Source organism: Girardinichthys multiradiatus, chromosome 4 (assembly GCF_021462225.1).
Source record: "Girardinichthys multiradiatus isolate DD_20200921_A chromosome 4, DD_fGirMul_XY1, whole genome shotgun sequence".
In the NCBI taxonomy this organism is placed as follows: domain Eukaryota; kingdom Metazoa; phylum Chordata; class Actinopteri; order Cyprinodontiformes; family Goodeidae; genus Girardinichthys; species Girardinichthys multiradiatus.
In genome coordinates this window covers 52,065,782-52,088,842 of record NC_061797.1, presented here as the reverse complement: position 1 = coordinate 52,088,842, position 23,061 = coordinate 52,065,782, and the positions used below count along the sequence as shown (strand labels likewise).

The window sequence follows — 23,061 nt, the reverse complement described above, 5'->3', positions numbered from 1 at the left end:
CTGGTGACTGATATGGGCCCATTTGAACCTTGATCGGCCCTGATCTGAGAACGCACCATACTGAGCACCACTTAGTGGCACAGTTCAGCTGGAGAACAACCACCTCGATAAAAGGTTCTCTCTAAACACAGTTTCTTACCCAGGCTGATGTCGGAGGCTTTGGTCAAGGGGGTAGTGGGCTCATAGGGTCCGAGGCTGTGCTGCTCCCTCAGCTTGTTTCCCTGCTCCAGAGACAGGATGACTGCCGTCCGGTTGTGCCACTGCCTCTGACCGTCCTTCTCCACGCTGTAGAACAGCTCCTGGCCCTCAGTTTTATGGCCCTTTACAACCCCTGCAGACAACAAAGCAACACGATGATGAAGAGCGTCACGCTAAAAATACAACATCCTTCAGAAAGCTTTCACAGCACCTCCTCGTCTTCCTCACCTATACTGAAGTACTCGTCTTCCAGCAGAGCCGTGACTTCCGTCTCCAGTGGGATGGGATCACACAGCAGGATGTCCTTCCCCGCCACCTCGCATTCGTAGCCGTCATCAAAGCGGAGCCTGAACCTGCCGTCGCCGGCGTTTTTCGTAATGCGTCCCGAGTAGAAGTAGCCGTTGGACGACCACTTGGCGACCACGCGCAGGCCGACGAAGCTGCTCCCGGCAGAGAACGGCTCCTCCGGCGACGATCTCAGGGAGGTCAAGCGGCCGGAGTGCTCCGGGTCCGCGGGGCTGATGGGGAGGCGTGGAGGCAGCATGCAGGTGTAGGGCTCGTCCTCCGAGGAGGAGTGTGTCTGGGTGTGAGCGCCGAGCCTCTGCAGCGGGCCGACACCAACACCCCTTTAAGAAACAGATGTCTTCTCAAACAACTGTACACCTTTTCTGTCCATAGTTACCCTGAGCTTTAGTTACCCTGAGCTTTAGTTACCCTGACCTTTAGTTACCCTGAGCTTTAGTTACCCTGAGCTTTAGTTACCCTGAGCTTTAGTTACCCTGACCTTTAGTTACCCTGAGCTTTAGTTACCCTGACCTTTAGTTACCCTGAGCTTTAGTTACCCTGAGCTTTAGTTACCCTGAGCTTCAGTTACCCTGAGCTTCAGTTAGCCTGAGCTTTAGTTACCCTGACCTTTAGTTACCCTGAGCTTTAGTTACCCTGAACTTTAGTTACCCTGAGCTTTAGTTACCCTGAGCTTCAGTTACCCTGAGCTTCAGTTACCCTGAGCTTCAGTTAACCTGAGCTTCAGTTAACCTGAGCTTCAGTTAACCTGAGCTTTAGTTAACCTGAGCTTCAGTTACCCTGAGCTTCAGTTAACCTGAGCTTCAGTTAACCTGAGCTTCAGTTAACCTGAGCTTCAGTTAACCTGAGCTTCAGTTAACCTGAGCTTCAGTTACCCTGAGCTTCAGTTACCCTGAGCTTCAGTTACCCTGAGCTTCAGTTACCCTGAGCTTTAGTTAACCTGAGCTTCAGTTACCCTGAGCTTCAGTTACCCTGAGCTTCAGTTACCCTGAGCTTCAGTTACCCTGAGCTTCAGTTACCCTGAGCTTCAGTTAGCCTGAGCTTCAGTTAGCCTGAGCTTCAGTTAACCTGAGCTTTAGTTAACCTGAGCTTCAGTTAACCAGAGCTTTAGTTACCCTGAGCTTTAGTTAACCTGAGCTTTAGTTAACCTGAACTTTAGTTACCCTGAGCTTTAGTTAACCTGAGCTTCAGTTACCCTGAGCTTCAGTTAACCTGAGCTTCAGTTAACCTGAGCTTCAGTTAACCTGAGCTTCAGTTAACCTGAGCTTCAGTTAACCTGAGCTTCAGTTAACCTGAGCTTCAGTTAACCTGAGCTTCAGTTAACCTGAGCTTTAGTTAACCTGAGCTTTAGTTACACTGAGCTTTAGTTAACCTGAGCTTCAGTTACCCTGAGCTTCAGTTACCCTGAGCTTTAGTTAACCTGAGCTTCAGTTAACCTGAGCTTTAGTTAACCTGAGCTTCAGTTAACCTGAGCTTTAGTTACCCTGAGCTTTAGTTAACCTGAGCTTCAGTTACCCTGAGCTTCAGTTACCCTGAGCTTTAGTTAACCTGAGCTTCAGTTACCCTGAGCTTCAGTTACCCTGAGCTTTAGTTAACCTGAGCTTCAGTTACCCTGAGCTTCAGTTACCCTGAGCTTCAGTTACCCTGAGCTTCAGTTACCCTGAGCTTCAGTTACCCTGAGCTTCAGTTACCCTGAGCTTCAGTTAGCCTGAGCTTCAGTTAGCCTGAGCTTCAGTTAACCTGAGCTTTAGTTAACCTGAGCTTCAGTTAACCTGAGCTTTAGTTACCCTGAGCTTTAGTTAACCTGAGCTTCAGTTACCCTGAGCTTCAGTTACCCTGAGCTTTAGTTAACCTGAGCTTCAGTTAACCTGAGCTTCAGTTAACCTGAGCTTCAGTTACCCTGAGCTTTAGTTAACCTGAGCTTCAGTTAACCTGAGCTTTAGTTACACTGAGCTTTAGTTAACCTGAGCTTCAGTTACCCTGAGCTTCAGTTAACCTGAGCTTTAGTTAACCTGAGCTTTAGTTAACCTGAGCTTCAGTTAACCTGAGCTTCAGTTAACCTGAGCTTTAGTTAACCTGAGCTTTAGTTACACTGAGCTTTAGTTAACCTGAGCTTCAGTTACCCTGAGCTTCAGTTACCCTGAGCTTTAGTTAACCTGAGCTTCAGTTAACCTGAGCTTCAGTTAACCTGAGCTTTAGTTAACCTGAGCTTCAGTTACCCTGAGCTTTAGTTAACCTGAGCTTCAGTTACCCTGAGCTTCAGTTACCCTGAGCTTTAGTTACCCTGAGCTTTAGTTAACCTGAGCTTCAGTTAACCTGAGCTTCAGTTAACCTGAGCTTCAGTTAACCTGAGCTTTAGTTAACCTGAGCTTCAGTTAACCTGAGCTTTAGTTACCCTGAGCTTCAGTTAACCTGAGCTTTAGTTAACCTGAGCTTTAGTTACACTGAGCTTTAGTTAACCTGAGCTTTAGTTAACCTGAGCTTTAGTTACACTGAGCTTTAGTTAACCTGAGCTTCAGTTACCCTGAGCTTCAGTTACCCTGAGCTTTAGTTAACCTGAGCTTCAGTTAACCTGAGCTTCAGTTAACCTGAGCTTCAGTTAACCTGAGCTTCAGTTAACCTGAGCTTCAGTTACCCTGAGCTTTAGTTAACCTGAGCTTCAGTTAACCTGAGCTTTAGTTACACTGAGCTTTAGTTAACCTGAGCTTCAGTTAACCTGAGCTTCAGTTACCCTGAGCTTCAGTTAACCTGAGCTTTAGTTAACCTGAGCTTCAGTTAACCTGAGCTTCAGTTAACCTGAGCTTTAGTTAACCTGAGCTTTAGTTACACTGAGCTTTAGTTAACCTGAACTTCAGTTACCCTGAGCTTCAGTTACCCTGAGCTTTAGTTAACCTGAGCTTCAGTTAACCTGAGCTTCAGTTAACCTGAGCTTCAGTTAACCTGAGCTTCAGTTAACCTGAGCTTCAGTTACCCTGAGCTTCAGTTACCCTGAGCTTTAGTTAACCTGAGCTTCAGTTAACCTGAGCTTCAGTTAACCTGAGCTTCAGTTACCCTGAGCTTCAGTTACCCTGAGCTTTAGTTAACCTGAGCTTCAGTTAACCTGAGCTTCAGTTAACCTGAGCTTTAGTTACACTGAGCTTTAGTTAACCTGAGCTTCAGTTAACCTGAGCTTTAGTTACCCTGAGCTTCAGTTAACCTGAGCTTTAGTTAACCTGAGCTTTAGTTACACTGAGCTTTAGTTAACCTGAGCTTTAGTTAACCTGAGCTTCAGTTACCCTGAGCTTCAGTTAACCTGAGCTTTAGTTAACCTGAGCTTTAGTTAACCTGAGCTTCAGTTAACCTGAGCTTTAGTTACCCTGAGCTTTAGTTAACCTGAGCTTTAGTTAACCTGAGCTTCAGTTAACCTGAGCTTTAGTTACCCTGAGCTTCAGTTAACCTGAGCTTTAGTTAACCTGAGCTTTAGTTACACTGAGCTTTAGTTAACCTGAGCTTTAGTTAACCTGAGCTTCAGTTAACCTGAGCTTCAGTTAACCTGAGCTTCAGTTAACCTGAGCTTCAGTTAACCTGAGCTTTAGTTAACCTGAGCTTTAGTTACCCCGAGCTTTAGTTAACCTGAGCTTTAGTTAACCTGAGCTTCAGTTAACCTGAGCTTTAGTTACCCTGAGCTTCAGTTAACCTGAGCTTTAGTTAACCTGAGCTTTAGTTAACCTGAGCTTCAGTTAACCTGAGCTTTAGTTAACCTGAGCTTCAGTTAACCTGAGCTTCAGTTAACCTGAGCTTCAGTTAACCTGAGCTTCAGTTAACCTGAGCTTTAGTTAACCTGAGCTTTAGTTACCCCGAGCTTTAGTTAACGTCTGCATAGAGATTTTATTCACCGGTCGGCTTGAATTCTTTACACTTAAATTACTTTATAATCAACCTCTGACAGATTTACAAATATGCAGAACATCCCTAAATATTCTTTAGGTTTTTAATAAAGCAATTTCAGTTAATTGCTTTATAGCTGCAGTCAGTTTGTTCTACATTTAGAGATATTAAACAACTGAAAATCGTGAAGAAATCTGGTATAAACTTTCAGAGCTTGTTCTGCTGGTTAAACTGGTACACTGGTAATAAAAGACACTGAAGCCACAAAGTTTTAAACATTGGTGAACGGCCAACAAAACTGCAATTGGTGCATAAATCCAGTTTGATATTAAAGAAAATTGAATCCTCAGGACTGCTTTCAGTACCAAAGGGAGAAAAATGCTGAATGAAAACCTGAAAGTGAAATTTTTTTAAATTTAAATAATAGTTTTTCCTTCAGCAGCTCAGATGCTTCTGAGTGAAATTATTAGAAGAAGCACAAGTAAAATATGGGAGTCAGTTTTGTTGTGATAATAACAACCCTAGATTTATGTTCTGCAGTGTTGAGTCCATTTTAAAAGTTTACCTGTTCTTCAAGCGCAGTAGATGCATAATTTTTCCAGAATAAATGGGAAAATGTTTGAAATAATCGACATCATTTTTAATCGAGCAGCTATAATCAGGCTTGACCCCTCTTGTTTTATTTTAACTCTATATTTGCAGTTTGAAAGGTTTTATAGCAGGAAAACCTATACTTTTAAACTTTATATATAGAAACTGCTTCATGTCACTGAAAATAAATTATTTTTGGGGGTTTTATTAATTCCTGAAACCATTTGGTAGTTTGATTTTTCTTTAGTTTTTCAGGAAACAAAGCAAACATAGAACTGATAATGAGCTGAGAGGAGCCAACTACAGGGAGTGTTAGAGAAGAGTGGGAAACGAAGAGTTTAAGAAAGGAGCTGGAGGCCCTGAGTGTCGGACCAATCTGCCTCCTCATGTGGGTGGAGCCTCAGGTAGGACTCACCTGGACAGGGAGGAGTGGGACGGGGGCCTGCCCCTTCTAGCCCTTCCTCTGGGGGTCAGTGGGACGAAGGCCCTGGACCCAAATGTGCTGCCGCCTCTGCCCACAGTGACCACTGACCCCGCCCTGTGACCCCTATGACCCCTCTGTGGATGCCCACCTCCCCTCCTGGGACTGCAGACACACAGAGGGGATGAAGGGAGTTGGTCAGGTTGCACAGACGTCGATCTGAGGGGACGTTTTAAACGTAGGACAGAACTCAGACTGATGCCTGTGACAACCTGGACCTGAACCAGGCCTAGGTCAATGAATCACTGAGAAATCAGGGTGTTAGAAAGTCAGAAGAAGGTGAAGGAGTGACGCCTCTGCATGCAGAACGTACAGGAAGGTAAAGCGGACAGAAGGGAGGAGAATCCGATCCAGGCAGTACCTGATGGATTTGAACCCTCTGTTGGGCGGCATGATGAAGTCGGGCCTGATGGGGCCGGTGCTGCTGCTCATCCCTCCGGAGCTGTGATGTAGACTGGAGGCCTTGGACGACAGGGAACTGATGTCACCGAGGTCACCAGAGGTCACAGAGCTGCTGCCTGTGCGGCATGGAGAGATGTCGCTGTCCAGCACCTGACAGTCCACCACTGGCTCCTCGCTCTCCTGAAAACACAGAACGACAAGACCGAGTTGAAGACGGAGACATCCCAACTGTTTCCCTGCAGAGCTGGAAAAGATTCCAGCTCTGTTGATTAAATAGTTTCAGGTTCAGGTTTCTAATATACAGCATTCCTGGTAAAGATGCAGAAATAGCATAAAAATAAATTCCCTGTTTTACAGGATTAACTTAGTTTATCATTTTATAAGTTGCTCAGAGTGAAACTAACAATGCATGACATCATGGGGTAACAATATAACATGACAGAGACTCCTTACTTTTTCCCACAATTCAAAATGGGAAAAACAGGAGAACATTCAAGTATCCTGCCCCAAACATTTCGATTTTTTTATATTGAATGCAGGTTTTCCAAACATACTTTATGTAAAAGTCAGGTGAGGTGTTTTAATATTGTTGGATTTTATGAATATGAACAATACTCAAGTAGCCCCAGGCAGGTCAGCTGTAAAAACAGGAGGAGATTTAGGTGCTCACTATAGGCACAGCTGAAAAAATGTAATTATTATCAGGAAATTAAATATTTGTTGTCACTCATTTCAGAAAGTGAAACTCATATGTTATATAGATCCATTACACATACAGTGAAATACTTTAAGGCTCAATAAGCTGTCATTTTTAAGTGTTTATGGCTTACAAATAATAAAAACCTAAAATGTAACATCTCAAAACCTCAGAATATCACATCAGGATTCTGAAAGTATGTTCATTTCTATGCACTCAGTACTTGGTTGGTCCTCTTCTTGCATGAATTAATGCATCAGTGCTCCGTGGGGTAGAGGAGATCAGCCTGTGGTTCTGCTAAGGTGTTCAGGAAGCCCAGCTTGCTTTGCTAGCTGCCTTCAGATCATCTGCCTTGTTGGTTCTGGTTTCTCCTCTTCCTCTTGACAACAACCTATAGATTCTCTATGGGGTTCTGGTCAGGGGAGTTTCCTGGCCAATCCAGAATAGGAACACCATGGTAACTGAACCAGCTTTTGGTACCTTTAGCAGTGTGGGCCGGTGCCAGGTCCTGCTGAAAAATAAAATCAGCATCTCCATAAACCTTGTTAGCAAAAGGAGCATTAAGGGCATAACGATGTTCTGATAGATAGTTGCATTGACTGTGGACTACAGAAAACCCAGTGGACCAGAACCAGCAGATGACATGGCACCCCAGGTCATCACTGACAAGAAACTTCACACTGGACCTTCAGTCAATGTTGATTCTGGGCTTCTCCACTCTTCCTCCAGACTCTGGAACCTTGATATCCAAATGAAATGCAGAATTTACTTCGTTCGTTCGTCGTCTTCCGCTTATCCAGGACCGGGTCACGGGGGCAGCAGACTCAGCAGAGACGCCCAGACGTCCCACGCTCCAGACACCTCCTCCAGTTCCTCCAGGGGGAGCCCAAGGCGTTCCCAGGCCAGCCGAGAGACATAGTCCCTCCAGCGTGTCCTGGGCCGTCCCCTGGGCCTCCTCCCGGATGGCCGAGCTCCTCACCCTATCTAACCCTACGGAGGAAGCTCATTTCAGCCGCTTGTATCCAGGATCTCGTTCTTTCGGTCATGACCCAAAGTTCACGGCCATAGGTGAGGGTAGGAACGTAGACCGACCGGTAAATTGAGAGCTTTGCTTTTCGGCTCAGCTCTCTCTTCACCACAACGGACCGGCACAGCGCCCCCATTACTGTGGCAGCCGCACCGATCCGTCTGTCGATCTCCCGCTCCATTCATCCCTCACTCGTGAACAAGACCCCGAGATACTTAAACTCCTCCACTTGAGGCAGGAACTCCCCTCCAACCTGAAGAGGACAAGCCACCATTTTCCGGTCGAGAACCATGGCCTCGGACTTGGAGGAGCTGATCTTCATCCCAGCCGCTTCACACTCGGCTGCGAACCGCCACAGCGCATGCTGTAGGTCTTGGCTAGAGGGGGCCAGCAGGACCACGTCATCTGCAAAAAGAAGAGACGAAATCCACTGGTCCCCAAACCCGACCCCCTCCGGCCCTTGGCTGCACCTAGAAATCCTGTCCATAAAAGTTATGAACAGGACCGGTGACAAAGGGCAGCCCTGCCGGAGTCCAACGTGCACTGGGAACAGGTCCGACTTAGTGCCGGCAATGCGAACCAAACTCCTGCTCCGCTCGTACAGGGACCGGATGGCCCCTAATAAAAGGCCCCCGATTCCATACTCCTGGAGCACCCCCCCACAGGGCATCACGAGGGACACAGTCGAATGCTTTCTCCAGGTCCACAAAACACATGTGAACCGGTTGGGCAAACTCCCATGAACCCTCGAGTACCCTGTAGAGGGTATAGAGCTGGTCCAGTGTTCCACGGCCGGGACGAAAACCACACTGTTCCTCCTGAAGCCGAGGTTCGACTATCGGTCGGTCTCTCCTCTCCAATACCCTGGCGTAGGCCTTACCAGGGAGGCTGAGGAGTGTGATCCCCCTGTAGTTGGAACACACCCTCCGGTCCCCCTTCTTATGAAGGGGGACCACCACCCCAGTCTGCCAGTCCAGAGGCACTGTCCCCGACCGCCACGCAATGTTGAAGAGACGTGTCAACCATGACAGCCCTACAACATCCAGAGACTTGAGGTACTCAGGGTGGATCTCATCCAACCCCGAAGCCTTGCCACCGCGGAGCTTTTTAACCACCTCGGTGACTTCAGCCTGGGTGATGAAAGAGTCCAACCCCGAGTCCCCAGCCTCTGTTTCCACCAGGGAATGCATGATGGCAGGATTGAGAAGATCCTCGAAGTACTCCTTCCACCGCCCGATAATGTCCTCAGTTGAGGTCAGCAGCCTCCCGCCCCCACTATAAACAGTGTTGGCAAAACACTGCTTCCCCCTCTTGAGGCGCCGGACGGTTTGCCAGAATCGCTTCGAGGCCAACCGGTAGTCCTTCTCCATGGCCTCACCGAACTCTTCCCAGGCCCGAGTTTTTGCCTTTGCCACAGCCCGGGCCGCAGCACGCTTGACCTCACGGTACCCGTCAGCCGCCTCAGGAGTCCCACAAGCCAACCACTGCCGATAGGACTCCTTCTTCAGCTTAACAGCATCCCTTACTGCCGGTGTCCACCACCGGGTTCTGGGATTGCCGCCACGACAGGCACCGCAGACCTTACGGCCGCAGCTATGGGCAGCAGCATCGACAATAGATGCAGAGAACATGGTCCACTCTGAGTCTATGTCTCCAACATCCCCCGGGATCTGGTCGAAGCTCTCCCGGAGGTGGGAGTTGAATACATCCCTGGCCGAGGGCTCCGCCAGGCGTTCCCAGCAGACCCTCACTATGCGCTTGGGCCTGCCGAGTCTGTCCGGCTTTCTCCTCCCCCAGCGGATCCAACTCACCACCAGGTGATGATCAGTGGACAGCTCAGTCCCTCTCTTCACCCGAGTGTCCAAAACATGCGGCCGAAGGTCTGATGATACGACAACAAAGTCGATCATTGACCTCCTGCCTAGGGTGTCCTGGTGCCAAGTGCACTGATGGACACCCTTATGTTTGAACATGGTGTTCATTATGGACAATCCATGACTAGCACAGAAGTCCAATAACAAAACACCACTCGGATTCAGATCGGGGAGGCCATTCCTCCCAATCACGCCTCTCCAGGTGTCACTGTCGTTCCCCACGTGGGCGTTGAAGTCCCCCAGCAGAATAATGGAGTCCCCAGGAGGGGCACTATCCAGCAACCCCGACAGGGACGCCAAGAAGGCAGGGTACTCTGCACTACCACTCGGCCTGTAGGCTGAAATGATAGTCAGAGACCTCTCCCCAACCTGAAGGCGCAGGGATACAACCCTCTCATCCACTGGGGTAAACCCCAACACGAGACGGCTGAGCTGGGGGGCAACAAGCAAACCCACACCAGCCCGCCGCCTCTCCCCGTGGGCCAATCCAGAGTAGAAGAGAGTCCAACCCTTCTCGATGAGATGGGTTCCAGAACCCACGTTGTGCGTGGAGATGAGCCCAACTATTTCTAGTCGATATCTCTCGACCTCCTGCACCAGCTCAGGCTCCTTCCCCCCCAGCGAGGTGACATTCCACGTCCCTAGAGCCAGCCTAAGCATCCGGGGATCGGGCCGCTGAGGTCTTCACCTTCGTCCGCCACCCAATCCTCTTTGCACCGGTCCCTCACGGTTCCCCCTGCAGGTGGTGGGCCCACTGGGGGATGGCCTCGCGTCTCTTGTTCGGGCTTGGCCCGGCCGGGTTCCGCGAGGAGCAACCCGGCCACCAGGCGCTCTCCGACGAGTCCCGACCCCAGGCCTGGCTCCAGGGTGGGACCCCGGCTCCGCCGTACCGGGCGACGTCACGTGCCTCGATATTGTGTTTTTCATGAGGGGTTCTTGAACCATTCTTTGTCTGACCCATCACCTAGAGCCTGTTTGCCATGGGAGACCCTACCAGGGGCATTTAGGCCCCAGACAACATAGCAGAATTTACTTTCATCTGAAAACAGGACTTTGGACCACTGAGCAACAGTCCGGTTCTGGTTACCATCAGCCCAGGTAAGATGCTTGTAGCCCATGTGTCGGCCATGTTTTTTATACATTAAAAAAGCTTTTTTAAAAACAAGGGCGCTCTGAGGTTTATCTTTTCATCACATAGTGAGCCGGATGGTAACGAAGATGAAAAACTCTCCAAAGCTCTCGCAACATCTGGCATCCTGGGGTCAACGAGTCTCCATAGCAACTATGTGACACCATCTAAATGCCAAAGAGAGGGAAAATGGAGTAACATGGAGTTTGTTACACACTACAGGGGCTTTGGTCTGCTGTGAAACAAAGGAGGGATAAGTACGGGTCCAGTAAATTTAACAGTGGGTCTTCCAAAACATTTGGTCGAATCAACACAGAACTGGTACCAGACCTAAGGTCACCTAAATCCTCTGACCTAAGACCCACAGAAAACCTTTCATTATGTGTAAACCCAACATGTTAACTCAGAGGTTCTGCTGCCATCGTGTAAAGAACTGCTACCTCTGTGACTCGACGGTCCACCTCTCTGCCGTCCTCATAGTAAACGTCTGTGATGATCCGTGTGATGGTGGTCCGGACCTCCTGAATGGTACGCACGTGTCTGCGGTGGGTCGGCACTGCGGTTCTTCTGAATGATGGAGATTCTGGTTCCCCCTTTCAGACAGGAGAAAAGAGTGTAAACAGTTGCAGACATGAGTAGAGCTTCCTCTTATCCATAAAAGGCTTTACTGGGTCTGTACCCGGCCAGCAGGTGAGCGCAGACCCGGCCCATCGAAGCTGGTCTGCTGGGAGACGGTCCGCTGGCGTGACTGAAAAACACAATGACAGAAGCTACGGTGAGTCCACCTCAGAGAGATCTGGTCTTTTTCCTTCAGACATCCTTCTTTAGTGAATTCAGCCTAGTAGAACCACCTTTATCCAACTCAATCCCTTCTGTTCTTACTCTGGACCCAATGTGAGCGCGTCAAATACAAACTAAACACCCATGCTCCTTCTCATCACGTACACACCTTGTTGGACGGAGTAGAGTGGGTGGAGTTCTCAGATGTCTTCTGGGAAGCCTCCTTAGGTCCCACATCAACACTGTTGGGAAGAGGCAGATTAGGAGCTTCAGATGGTTCTTGCCTCTTGTCAGATGGCTCTGCGGGAACGTGGGGACCTCTTAGGTTGTTCTGCGGTGCTGACAACATATCCTGCTGTGACAGCTCGGACTGGCTGTTAGGGAGGCTGTTACAACCCAGGGAAGAAACCTGGGAGCTCCTCTGTGGAGAGGCAAACAGTTTCCCCCTAGAACAGACAAACAGATCACAGGTGTCCCTCAGGGATGTATGCTCAGGCCCGTGTTCTTTACTCTGTTGACGTGACATTCCTGCAGAATTTAGTAAAAAACAAGCTCATTAAGTTTGCTGATGATCCAACAGCAGTGACAACCCCCAACAACGAGGATGAATCATAGAGCAGAGCAGAACAACAGATAGTGAGCTGATGTGGAGACAACAAATCCAACTTTAGATTAAAAAGGCTGATTAACCCTTTCCTGCACATCAGTGTCTCTTCTGTTGGGAGGGTCGGCCGCACAGAGTTTTCTGAACTCAAACAATAAAATGTGCAATGATGACATTTCTTTGGGTAAAGTGAAATATTTAATTTGACAAAAGATGGGTATGATTGTGTGATGTAAAGCTGATTCTGAGCTGTTTAAACATATAGATCATTTTTTTTAGGAACATCTAAGACGTATCAGTAAAATTGCCGACAGAGAGGTAGAAGAAAAACTAGACTTTAGCCCAAAGCAAAACCCAACTTGGACAATCCTTAAAAGTCCAACATATGATACAGCCACTCCTTTAGTTCTAGGAGTTTAGATATTAGGAGGACATATCAAAATGATCTGCTACCTGCCAGGTTCTAAACATATATTACCTCCAAAGTATAAAACCACACAACAGATTCAAAATTATCCTCATTTTAGAAAAGAAAAACTGTGTACACCCCATGATCCAGCTGCGTGTCGGACCACCTTCAGCATTAATACCTTTCAGTACTGATGGTATTAGTCTCTCACATCCTTGTAGATGAATTCTGGCCTAATCTTGTCTTCCAGGTTTGTAGACATTTGCTGGTAATAAGTGTGATAATGTGGGGCTGATGGAGTCAGGGTGAGTGTTGAGGTGGAAACAGAAGAAGGTACATGATGCTGTAGCCGATCATGCTCTTACCTGATGGCTGCAGTGTTGTTTCCAGGATGAATGTCCTCCTCCGCCCCCTGCTGTCGGTGCACCTGCCGAACCCGAGTGAACACTGAGGGGCTGCAAATACAACCAAATACAAAAATCACACATCAGTTCTGTTTAAACGTGTTTCAATGATAAAACTGCATTTCAGCCACAGAAACCAGGGGCTACACACGGTTCCTGAGGAAACAGTTTCACCCTTTCAAACTAACAGAGCAGTAAGGTAAAACGTTTGGGATCAGAGCCGCTTGTGGGCGTCAGGAATTGGAAACAACAGAATGCTTTTCCTCTGTCCTCTTGTTTATTTCTCCACAGACTAAGATACCTGCAGGTAACCTGTGGCTCAGATGGTCCTTTCTGAACTGCCTTGTTAGGGGAGTGCAGTTTGTATTAAGACCTTGGAGCAAACGTGACGATTACCGGCTCATTAGGTGCTTTTTCAAGAGGTTCAACAGAGAGAACAATGAAGCACCATTTGATTTCTCTGCAGTTTGAGCCTTGAACACAAATAATGAACAATGAGCTCTTTCATGAAGGACTTCAGTTCAGACAGAAGTCAGGGTCAGAGTGGCTCGTTACCTGGTTACAGCCATGGAAACAGTCGTAACCTTGGTGACTAATTCATCCTCCTCCAACAGAGCTGGCTCTAAAAAAAAAAAAAAGAGATGTGAGAGTGAGAAGGTGACAGGTTCATTGTCTCTGGCTGAAAACAGGTTCTTACTCTGCAGACTGAAGCGTTCAGAGCTTCCTTCCTCCACGGGCGTCACCAGCTTCATCCTCAAGCTCAGCTTCCCGTCTTCCCTTCCAGCTGCGTCCTCTCCTCCTTCTACCGACGCAACATCGCCGGCTGCCGGCGCCACATCCGGAGAGATGTCTGGCTTCTCGGAAAAGGGGGCAATCTCTGCATAAAAGCAAAAATAAACACTGAATCTCAGCGGCAGATCCCGTCTGACACCAATGTTTTCTGGCGTTATAAACCCACCGATGGGTGTGCTGTGTCTGAGCGTCTGCTTGAGCTGGTTGATCAGAGGCGGCGTGGAGCTGACGGCAGGACCAATCAGCTCCCCTTCTTTAGGAAGAGTGAAGTGGAAAGAAATTTCTGTGACAGAAAAGCAGGGATCAGCTGGTTGAGTTTTCAGGGAGCAGAGGTCCAACATGTAAACACTTTTTCCAACATCCCTGACTCTACCGATCACATTTCACGACACATTCCAAGAGGGTTTGATCCAACCACGTTCCTGGGATACAAACAAAATTCTCCCCTAAAATATGTTAAAATCCCACAAGAACTCCAGGCCAGCTTAAATATAGGAAAAATGCACACTTTGTCACATTACAAACAAACTTCAATGTATCGTTTTGGGATTTATTTAAGACAGGCATGGTTTTTATATTTAAAAGTCTTTAAAGTGTTCATATTTATGCATCCTTACTCTAATGCAACCAATTCGGAAGCCACTTAGTAGACCACACACCGCCCCGAACATACCTTACCCACAGAGAAACACAGTAGTGGCAACATCATGCTGTGGGGAATCTTTTCTTCAGCAGAGATAGAGACAGACAGAGGACAATCCTGGAGGCTGCAGAAGACTTGAGGCTGGGGTGGAGGATCACCTTCCAGCAGGACAACAACCATAAACATGCAGCCAAAGCTATAATCTGATAGAATGGCCTAGTCAAAGTCCAGATCTAAATTCAACTGAGAATCTGTTGCATGGTTTCTATGTTTAGAGATGCTCTCCATCCAATCTGACTGAGATGAAGCTGTTTTGCAAAGAAAAATGGGCATAAATGTCAGTCACTGCTTGCAAAGCTGGTGGAGAAACGATTTCTTTTATAAATAGGCTTTTAAAGCAGGTTTTGTTTTCCTTCCAAAACTATGTGTTGCTCTGTGACATTAAATGCCAATAAAATACATTTAGCTTCTGGTTGTAAAGTGACAAAATGTAAAAATAAAAAGTTCAAGGGTTCTGAAACCTTTTACAGGGCGCTGTGAGTTCTTGCACCTTTCCGTAAATTAACAGTCGGTTTCTCGTTTAAAAGCAGTGCTCACCTCCTGAGCTGTCACTCAGGCTCTTATCTTTGACACTTTCTGGTTCCTGCCTCATGCTCCCAGTCTGGGGTGACCCGTCCAGAGCAACATCTGCCCTTTCTTCCTGAGTCTGACGCTGGTGGCTGTTAGCGGTGACGGACCGCTTGGTCCCGATGGGTTCAGAAATACTGGTCTTTGACTGGGAAGCGGCATCTTTCTCGCTGTCTGTCACAACGATGATGCTGTCCTGACTCCTGTCTTGGATCTCCTCCTCCATGGGCTCAGGAGACATCAGCTGACTCTGGGAGAGGACCAGAGCCATTCCTGAGGCACCACCTGTGTTCTCCTCCTCCATCACCAACTCCTCTTCCTCTACCGCCTTCGGCCGCTCACAGTCATCCATCCTGTTATTGTCTGTCGGGCTATCACTGGCCACTACCTGCTGATGTTGTACAGGTTGGGTCTTGGCCGTTTCTCCCCTCAAGCTGACAGGACTCACATCGACAGGTGAGCTTTGAGAGATGATTGACTGTGAAGGCAAACTGCAGAGTGTGGTGGTGCAGGGAGTCTCCTGCACGTAGCTGTTTGCAGCCACATCAGAGTGGTTAGAGTTGCTGATTTCATTTACATTCACATTTTGTACATTCAAAGCAGCTTCTGCCCGTTTCTGCATGCCAGGTTCCTGAGACGGATCAGGCTTCTGCTCAGTCTGGCTAGGCTGGTTTGATGGTTCAGCAGCTTGTAATGCTGAGTTTATGGCGTTACGCTTGTTCTCCTGAACATGACATGAGGTCACAGAGTCACTGGTGTCGACACCAGGCGGCTCTTCCAGCTCTTCTATCTGTGTGGCCTGACTGTCCTCCTCGACTGGAAGCGGGTTACTGCTCTGTGTGTTCACGGAAAGCTGCAGCGGTGCAGTGAATGGGGCCGAGTCCCGGAGCTCAGACTGTGTCTCAGAAGGCAATGGTGAGGACTTCTTACTACCGTCTTGGCTCTGCGTTGGAACAAAAACATCCTGAAACACAAAGAGAGCTTTGGATGTTGAAGCTACGGCTGCAGCGCAGGATCAAACCCCTTCCTGATACAACATAAATGTGTAAAAATGAGTTTTTAGTACTATGAATCATTAATAATGAAGGCCTAAAAACGTTCAGAGAAAGTCCAGATTGTGATCTGATTTATTGTGAGAATTAATTTGATATTTTGGTTTATGAAAAGATTGTCAACCATGGATATGATCTTCTAGATAACTCTGGACACGTCTCCATCATGTAACCATGAACCTTCCTCATCCACAACGTATTCACCCTGAACCTTCAACCTGCAGAACTTATTTACCCTGAACCTTCATTCCTCTAGAACTTATTTACCCTGAACCTTCAACCTGCAGAACTTATTTACCCTGAACCTTCAACCTGCAGAACTTATTTACCCTGAACCTTCATCATCTAGAACTTATTTACCCTGAACCTTTATCATCTAGAACTTATTTACCCTGAACCTTCATCATCTAGAACTTATTTACCCTGAACCTTCATCATCTAGAACTTATTTACCCTGAACCTTCATCATCTAGAACTTATTTACCCTGAACCTTCAACCTGCAGAACTTATTTACCCTGAACCTTCATCCTCTAGAACTTATTTACCCTGAACCTTCAACCTGCAGAACTTATTTACCCTGAACCTTCATCATCTAGAACTTATTTACCCTGAACCTTCAACCTGCAGAACTTATTTACCCTGAACCTTCATTCCTCTAGAACTTATTTACCCTGAACCTTCAACCTGCAGAACTTATTTACCCTGAACCTTCATCATCTAGAACTTATTTACCCTGAACCTTCATCATCTAGAACTTATTTACCCTGAACCTTCATCATCTAGAACTTATTTACCCTGAACCTTCATCATCTAGAACTTATTTACCCTGAACCTTTATCATCTAGAACTTATTTACCCTGAACCTTCATCATCTAGAACTTATTTACCCTGAACCTTCATCATCTAGAACTTATTTACCCTGAACCTTCATCCTCTAGAACTTATTTACCCTGAACCTTCAACCTGCAGAACTTATTTACCCTGAACCTTCATCCTCTAGAACTTATTTACCCTGAACCTTCATCATCTAGAACTTATTTACCCTGAACCTTCATCATCTAGAACTTATTTACCCTGAACCTTCATCATCTAGAACTTATTTACCCTGAACCTTTATCATCTAGAACTTATTTACCCTGAACCTTCATCATCTAGAACTTATTTACCCTGAACCTTCATCCTCTAGAACTTATTTACCCTGAACCTTCATCCTCTAGAACTTATTTACCCTGAACCTTCAACCTGCAGAACTTATTTACCCTGAACCTTCATCCTCTAGAACTTATTTACCCTGAACCTTCATCATCTAGAACTTATTTACCCTGAACCTTCATCCTCTAGAACTTATTTACCCTGAACCTTCAACCTGCAGAACTTATTTACCCTGAACCTTCATCATCTAGAACTTATTTACCCTGAACCTTCAACCTGCAGAACTTATTTACCCTGAACCTTCATCATCTATAACTTATTTACCCTGAACCTTCATCATCTAGAACTTATTTACCCTGAACCTTCATCATCTAGAACTTATTTACCCTGAACCTTCATTCCTCTAGAACTTATTTACCCTGAACCTTCATCATCTAGAACGTATTTACGCTGAACCTTCATCATCTAGAACTTATTTACCCTGAACCTTCATCATCTAGAACGTATTTACGCTGAACCTTCATCATCTAGAACTTATTTACCCTGAACCTTCATCCTCTAGAACTTATGTACCCTGAACCTTCATCATCTAGAACTTATGTACCCTGAACCTTCATCCTCTAGAACTTATTTACCCTGACCCTTCATCATCTAGAACTTATTTACCCTGAACCTTCATCATCTAGAACTTTACCCTGAACCTTCATCCTCTAGAACTTATTTACCCTGAACCTTCATCATTGTGTCTGTTCTGGTTCTGTTAGATCTCAGTGCTGCATTTGATCCAGTTGATCATAATATTCTCTTAGAAAGGCTGGAATATGCTGTAGGGATCAGGGGAACAGCGCTAGGCTGGTTTAAATCTTATCTGTCTGACAGATTCCAGTTTGTTCATGTAAATGATAAATCATCTTTAAACTCCAGGGTTAATTGTGGAGTACCACAGGATAATAAAGTCAAAAACCTTGGTGTTAACTTTGACTAGGACATGTCATTTAAATCCCATATTAAACAGGTTTCTAGGATTTCCTTCTTTCACCTCCAGAACATTGCCAAAATTAGAAATATCCTGTCCAGGAGTGACGCTGAAAAACTAGTCCATGCATTTGTTACTTCAAGACTGGACTATTGTAATTCTTTACTATCAGGATGTCCACAAAATGCAGTTAAAAACCTTCAGCTGATTCAAAATGCTGCAGCAAGAGTTCTGATGAAAATTAAAAAGAGAGATCATATTTCTCCTATTTTAGCTTCCCTTCATTGGCTCCCTGTTAAATCCAGAATATAATTTAAAATTCTCCTCCTCACATATAAAGCCCTTAATGATCTAGCTCCATCATACATCAGAGATCTGATTGGTCCATATGTTCCTAACAGAGCACTTTGTTCTCAGACTGCAGGTTTACTGGTGGTTCCTAGAGTCTCTAGAAGTAGAATGGGAGGCAGATCCTTTAGTTATCAGGCTCCTCTCCTGTGGAACCAGCTCCCAGTTTTAGTCCGTGAGGCAGACACCCTGTCTACTTTTAAGGCTAGGCTTAAAACTTTCCTTTTTGATAAAGCTTATAGTTAGAGTGGCTTAGTTTATCCTGAGCTATCTCTGTAGTTATGCTGCTATAGGCTTAGGCTGCTGGAGGACATAATGACCACTTTCACCCTCTTTGCTACATTCTCATACTACTCTCCAATTTTGCATTATTCGCTGTTATTTCAGCTTTTAACTTTGTTCTCTCTTTTCTCTTCCTAGAAGCTACACCTGGCCTGACTCTGTGTCTGCCCGTGACACCTTTCTGGAGAGGGGCATCGTCCAAACTTCTGCTGGCAACAAATTAATGCTCACCTTCTACAGATGATCCACATAGCCCTGTCTTTCAGTGTTTAACCCTTTCTCTCTCCTAGACATGGCTACTGACTGAACTTCTACTGTGACTAACTCTATGTGCTCTCTTTCAGACTCTAACCTTGAAAACTGGATCAGAGTTTATCTGTTCTTTCTTTCTAGATGAAAGGACTAAAGGAGCTACATCCATTAACATTTACTTTTCCTTCCCATAGAAAGTACTCCTGGATCAGTGCTTCTTTGTTCTCTTTGTGTCTCTGCTCTGTTCTCTCAAACCTCCAGTCGGTCGTGGCAGATGGCCGCTCACACTGAGCCTGGTTCTGGTTCTGCTGGAGGTTTCTTCCTGTTAAAAGGGAGTTTTTCCTCTCCACTGTCGCTACATGCATGCTCAGTATGAGGGATTGCTGCAAAGTCAACACCAGTGACTGTCCACTGTCTCTACATGCTCATCCAGGAGGAGTGAATGCTGCAAGTCACTGACTGGATGCAATCTGCTGGGTTTCCTTAGATAGAAAAACTTTTTATCCAATTTGAATAAATAACTGAATCTGACTGAACTGTTCAATGATTAGGATTAATTGGAATGTATGAACCTGACTGTTGTGAAGAACCTTGAGACGACATGTGTTGTGAATTGGCGCTATATAAATAAACTGAATTGAACTGAATTGAATTGGGGATTGAGCATACCATCTAAGAGCAAATAACAAAATGGATTGAACTTAAAACTAGTTTCAGTTTAAAAAACTGATCCAAACATCTTGGAATTTCAATAAATATTTAGATTATATTTATAGTGGAGAGTCTGTTCACAATATAAAGTAATTTTGTTAGCTGATTCAAAGACTGGGTAAAGTGAATAATGAAGTGCATACATGAGAGAACTCTGGCTGGGTTGGGACAGAGAGAGCTCGATCCGGTCCCGAACCAGAGAATTCAGGGGTGGAGGTAGACGGGTGGGGTCTCGAGGCTGCCTCTGTTTCCATCGGATCGTCCTTTTCTGCTGCTTGTTCCTCTGGTGGAAGTGAGGTGTCCATGGGTTCCTCTGCTAAGGACAGAGCAGATTCATCAGAGCTGTTTTTAATCCGCTCAGTGGCTAATTTAAATTAGTCCCTTACCGTGTTCATTTTCCGCTTCGGTAGGCGAGCTCGGAACAATTAAAGGAGTGTGCGTGAAGTTGTCTGGGGTGGGGGCGACGTAATCAACGGAGCTCCTAGGAGAACAGGCAGACAGAACCAAATATAGAGTCGTTTTCCAAAGTTTGGCCCCTTGGTGAAGCGAAGCAACACCTTGTGACTTACTGGGACAGACTTTCCTGCACCAGTGTTCCCTGTCCGGACAGATGCAGCAGCCGGAGGGTGTGGGCCGGTGTGGAGGTGGGCTGAGCCTGCTGCTCCGGCTCAGCCACTGTGCTGTCAACAGCAGCACCTGAAAGGTCCCACATTGGACAGAGAAACACTGAATATTTAGGTTTTAACATAACGGGGCTATTAACAGTTTTATGTTCACACTGCAGAAACACAGAGAAACGTTTGCTCTTGGAAGAACCAGCTGAGCCACATAAACGTACCCAACTTCTCAGCATCAAACAGGTCCTCCTGTGAAGACAGGATCTCACAGTCCTGGTGGTCTGGCTGCTCTGAGGCCTGCAGGTTCTGGGAGTGAAGCAGAACCTTGACGGTCAGCTGGCGGCCTGACTGGCCCAGAGACTCAGAGGAGCTGCTGGAGCTCACCTCTGACCTGGAGAAGGGGAAGTTTTAGAGAGACAAGATTCCTGAGTTGGAGGGAGAACTGGGGTACCGTTGGGACCAACTGTGTTTGTGCTGTTCTTGAACAGATTATTAAGGTTTACAGCTGCATTTCCTGCCACATTTTGCAGAAGACACTTCATCATTCCTCTGAATTATGTAAACTGTCAATGCAACTAACTTTTATCATACAAATGTACAAAAATACTTTAAGGTAGGAATTAATAAGCTAAAAAAGAAATCTTCTAAACATTTTTCATTACATTTGGTGATTAAAATGTTACTTAGTTTCAATGACAATCCAACCTTTCTGGAATGATCAACAAGAGCTTTAAATCGGGCTAATCTTTAATACTTTCGTTGCTATAAATAAATGGTATTTACCTCACTGCATTGTTGTCTCGACTCGCCAAAGGTTTGCAGCTGACGCCCTGCTGCTCTGCGATAACAAAAACATAGACGTTGAACTGATGAGTGTCAGAGACAGTTGCTATGCTACGTTCAACACAATAAGACATTACATTTTCATCTAGCAGCAGAAACACGACAGACCATGTGATCATTTCATACATTTGAAGAGTCTGTCTGTATCATGAAGAAGAAATCAAGAGAAAATAACCAATATCCTTTGCTCCTTACTTTCAGAGTGACGCTCAAAGCCCTGGTCAGCTTGAAGGTCCTGACTCTGTGAGAGCTCAAGAAATCCAAACTGAGAAGATCCACCTGAAAACACACACAAGAACCATTTATTAAGCATAACAACACAAACTATTCATTTGACATTTCTGCGTCAAACACAAAGACCACCGACCGTCAGACGGAACGCAGTTTGTTGTAGAATCCGCTCCAGAATCCTCTGGTACAAACCTGAACCATCGAATGGAAACATTATTTCATCATATCAGAGGGAGGGAAGGAAGGAAGGAAGGAGGGAAGGAAGGAAGGAGGGAGGGAGGGAGGGAGTGAAGGAAGGAGGGAGGGAGGGAGGGAGTGAAGGAGGGAGGGAGGGAAGGAGGGAGGGAGTGAAGGAGGGAAGGAAGGAAGGAAGGAGGGAGGGAGTGAAGGAAGGAAGGAAGGAGGGAGGGAGTGAAGGAAGGAGGGAGGGAGGGAAGGAAGGAAGGAGGGAGGGAGGGAAGGAGGGAAGGAAGGAGGGAGGGAGGGAGGGAGGGAGTGAAGGAGGGAAGGAAGGAGGGAGGGAGTGAAGGAAGGAAGGAAGGAGGGAGGGAGTGAAGGAAGGAGGGAGGGAGGGAGGGAAGGAAGGAAGGAGGGAGGGAGGGAAGGAGGGAAGGAAGGAGGGAGGGAGGGAAGGAGGGAAGGAGGGAGGGAGGGAGGGAGTGAAGGAGGGAGGGAAGGAGGGAAGGAGGGAGGGAGTGAAGGAAGGAGGGAAGGAGGGAGGGAAGGAAGGAGGGAGGGAGGGAGGGAGGGAAGGAGGGAAGGAGGGAAGGAAGGAGGGAGGGAGGGAGTGAAGGAGGGAGGGAAGGAAGGAGGGAAGGAGGGAAGGAAGGAAGGAAGGAGGGAAGGAAGGAAGGAAGGAGGGAGGGAGTGAAGGAAGGAAGGAAGGAGGGAGGGAGTGAAGGAAGGAGGGAGGGAGGGAGGGAAGGAAGGAAGGAGGGAGGGAGGGAAGGAGGGAAGGAAGGAGGGAGGGAGGGAGGGAAGGAGGGAAGGAGGGAGGGAAGGAGGGAGGGAGGGAGGGAGGGAGTGAAGGAGGGAAGGAGGGAGGGAAGGAGGGAAGGAGGGAGGGAGTGAAGGAAGGAGGGAAGGAGGGAGGGAAGGAAGGAGGGAGGGAGGGAGTGAAGGAGGGAGGGAAGGAAGGAGGGAAGGAGGGAGGGAGTGAAGGAGGGAGGGAGGGAGGGAGGGAGTGAAGGAGGGAGGGAGGGAGTGAAGGAGGGAAGGAAGGAGGGAGGGAGTGAAGGAAGGAGGGAGGGAAGGAAGGAAGGAAGGAAGGAGGGAGGGAGTGAAGGAAGGAGGGAAGGAGGGAGGGAAGGAAGGAGGGAGGGAGGGAGGGAGGGAGGGCGGGAGGGAGGGAGTGAAGGAGGGAGGGAAGGAAGGAGGGAAGGAGGGAGGGAGTGAAGGAGGGAGGGAGGGAGGGAGGGAGTGAAGGAGGGAAGGAAGGAGGGAGGGAGTGAAGGAAGGAGGGAGGGAAGGAAGGAAGGAAGGAGGGAGGGAGTGAAGGAAGAAGGAAGGAGGGAAGAAGGAAGGAAGGAGGGCAGGGAGTGAAGGAGAGAGGAAGGAGGGGAGGGAGTGAAGGAGGGAAGGAGGGAGGGAGTGACGGAAGGAGGGAAGGACGGAGAGGGAGGGAGGAAGGAAGGATGGGGCAGGAGGGAATGGGGAGTGAAGGAGGGAGGGAGGGAGGGATGTGAAGGAGGGAGGGAGGGAGGGAGGGCATGCGATGCAAAGGAGGAGGGAGGGAAGGAGGGAAGGAAGGAGGAGGGAAGGGATTGAA

At 47.2% G+C, this 23,061-nt stretch overlaps 1 protein-coding gene across 7 annotated transcripts in view; it reads right to left on the bottom strand.

Moving 5' to 3' along the window:
- tp53bp1 (tumor protein p53 binding protein, 1) overlaps nucleotides 1-23,061 on the bottom strand; it is a 42,862-nt gene that overhangs the window by 9,261 nt on the left and 10,540 nt on the right. For 3 of the 7 annotated variants that reach the window (XM_047364173.1, XM_047364175.1, XM_047364174.1), the window contains 19 exons: nucleotides 21,430-21,485; nucleotides 21,258-21,341; nucleotides 21,003-21,057; nucleotides 20,441-20,610; nucleotides 20,172-20,298; nucleotides 19,989-20,083; nucleotides 19,746-19,918; nucleotides 14,799-15,792; nucleotides 13,725-13,841; nucleotides 13,464-13,643; nucleotides 13,322-13,388; nucleotides 12,728-12,817; nucleotides 11,519-11,795; nucleotides 11,249-11,317; nucleotides 11,010-11,162; nucleotides 5,802-6,022; nucleotides 5,375-5,599; nucleotides 427-824; nucleotides 140-331 (listed from right to left, as the gene is read on the bottom strand). In XM_047364173.1, coding sequence (XP_047220129.1) covers nucleotides 140-331; nucleotides 427-824; nucleotides 5,375-5,599; nucleotides 5,802-6,022; nucleotides 11,010-11,162; nucleotides 11,249-11,317; nucleotides 11,519-11,795; nucleotides 12,728-12,817; nucleotides 13,322-13,388; nucleotides 13,464-13,643; nucleotides 13,725-13,841; nucleotides 14,799-15,792; nucleotides 19,746-19,918; nucleotides 19,989-20,083; nucleotides 20,172-20,298; nucleotides 20,441-20,610; nucleotides 21,003-21,057; nucleotides 21,258-21,341; nucleotides 21,430-21,485 — 3,743 coding nt within the window. The remainder of the gene's footprint in view (nucleotides 1-139; nucleotides 332-426; nucleotides 825-5,374; nucleotides 5,600-5,801; nucleotides 6,023-11,009; nucleotides 11,163-11,248; nucleotides 11,318-11,518; nucleotides 11,796-12,727; nucleotides 12,818-13,321; nucleotides 13,389-13,463; nucleotides 13,644-13,724; nucleotides 13,842-14,798; nucleotides 15,793-19,745; nucleotides 19,919-19,988; nucleotides 20,084-20,171; nucleotides 20,299-20,440; nucleotides 20,611-21,002; nucleotides 21,058-21,257; nucleotides 21,342-21,429; nucleotides 21,486-23,061) is intronic. The other 4 variants (XM_047364178.1, XM_047364177.1, XM_047364176.1 and 1 more) reach the window with 4 other exon arrangements.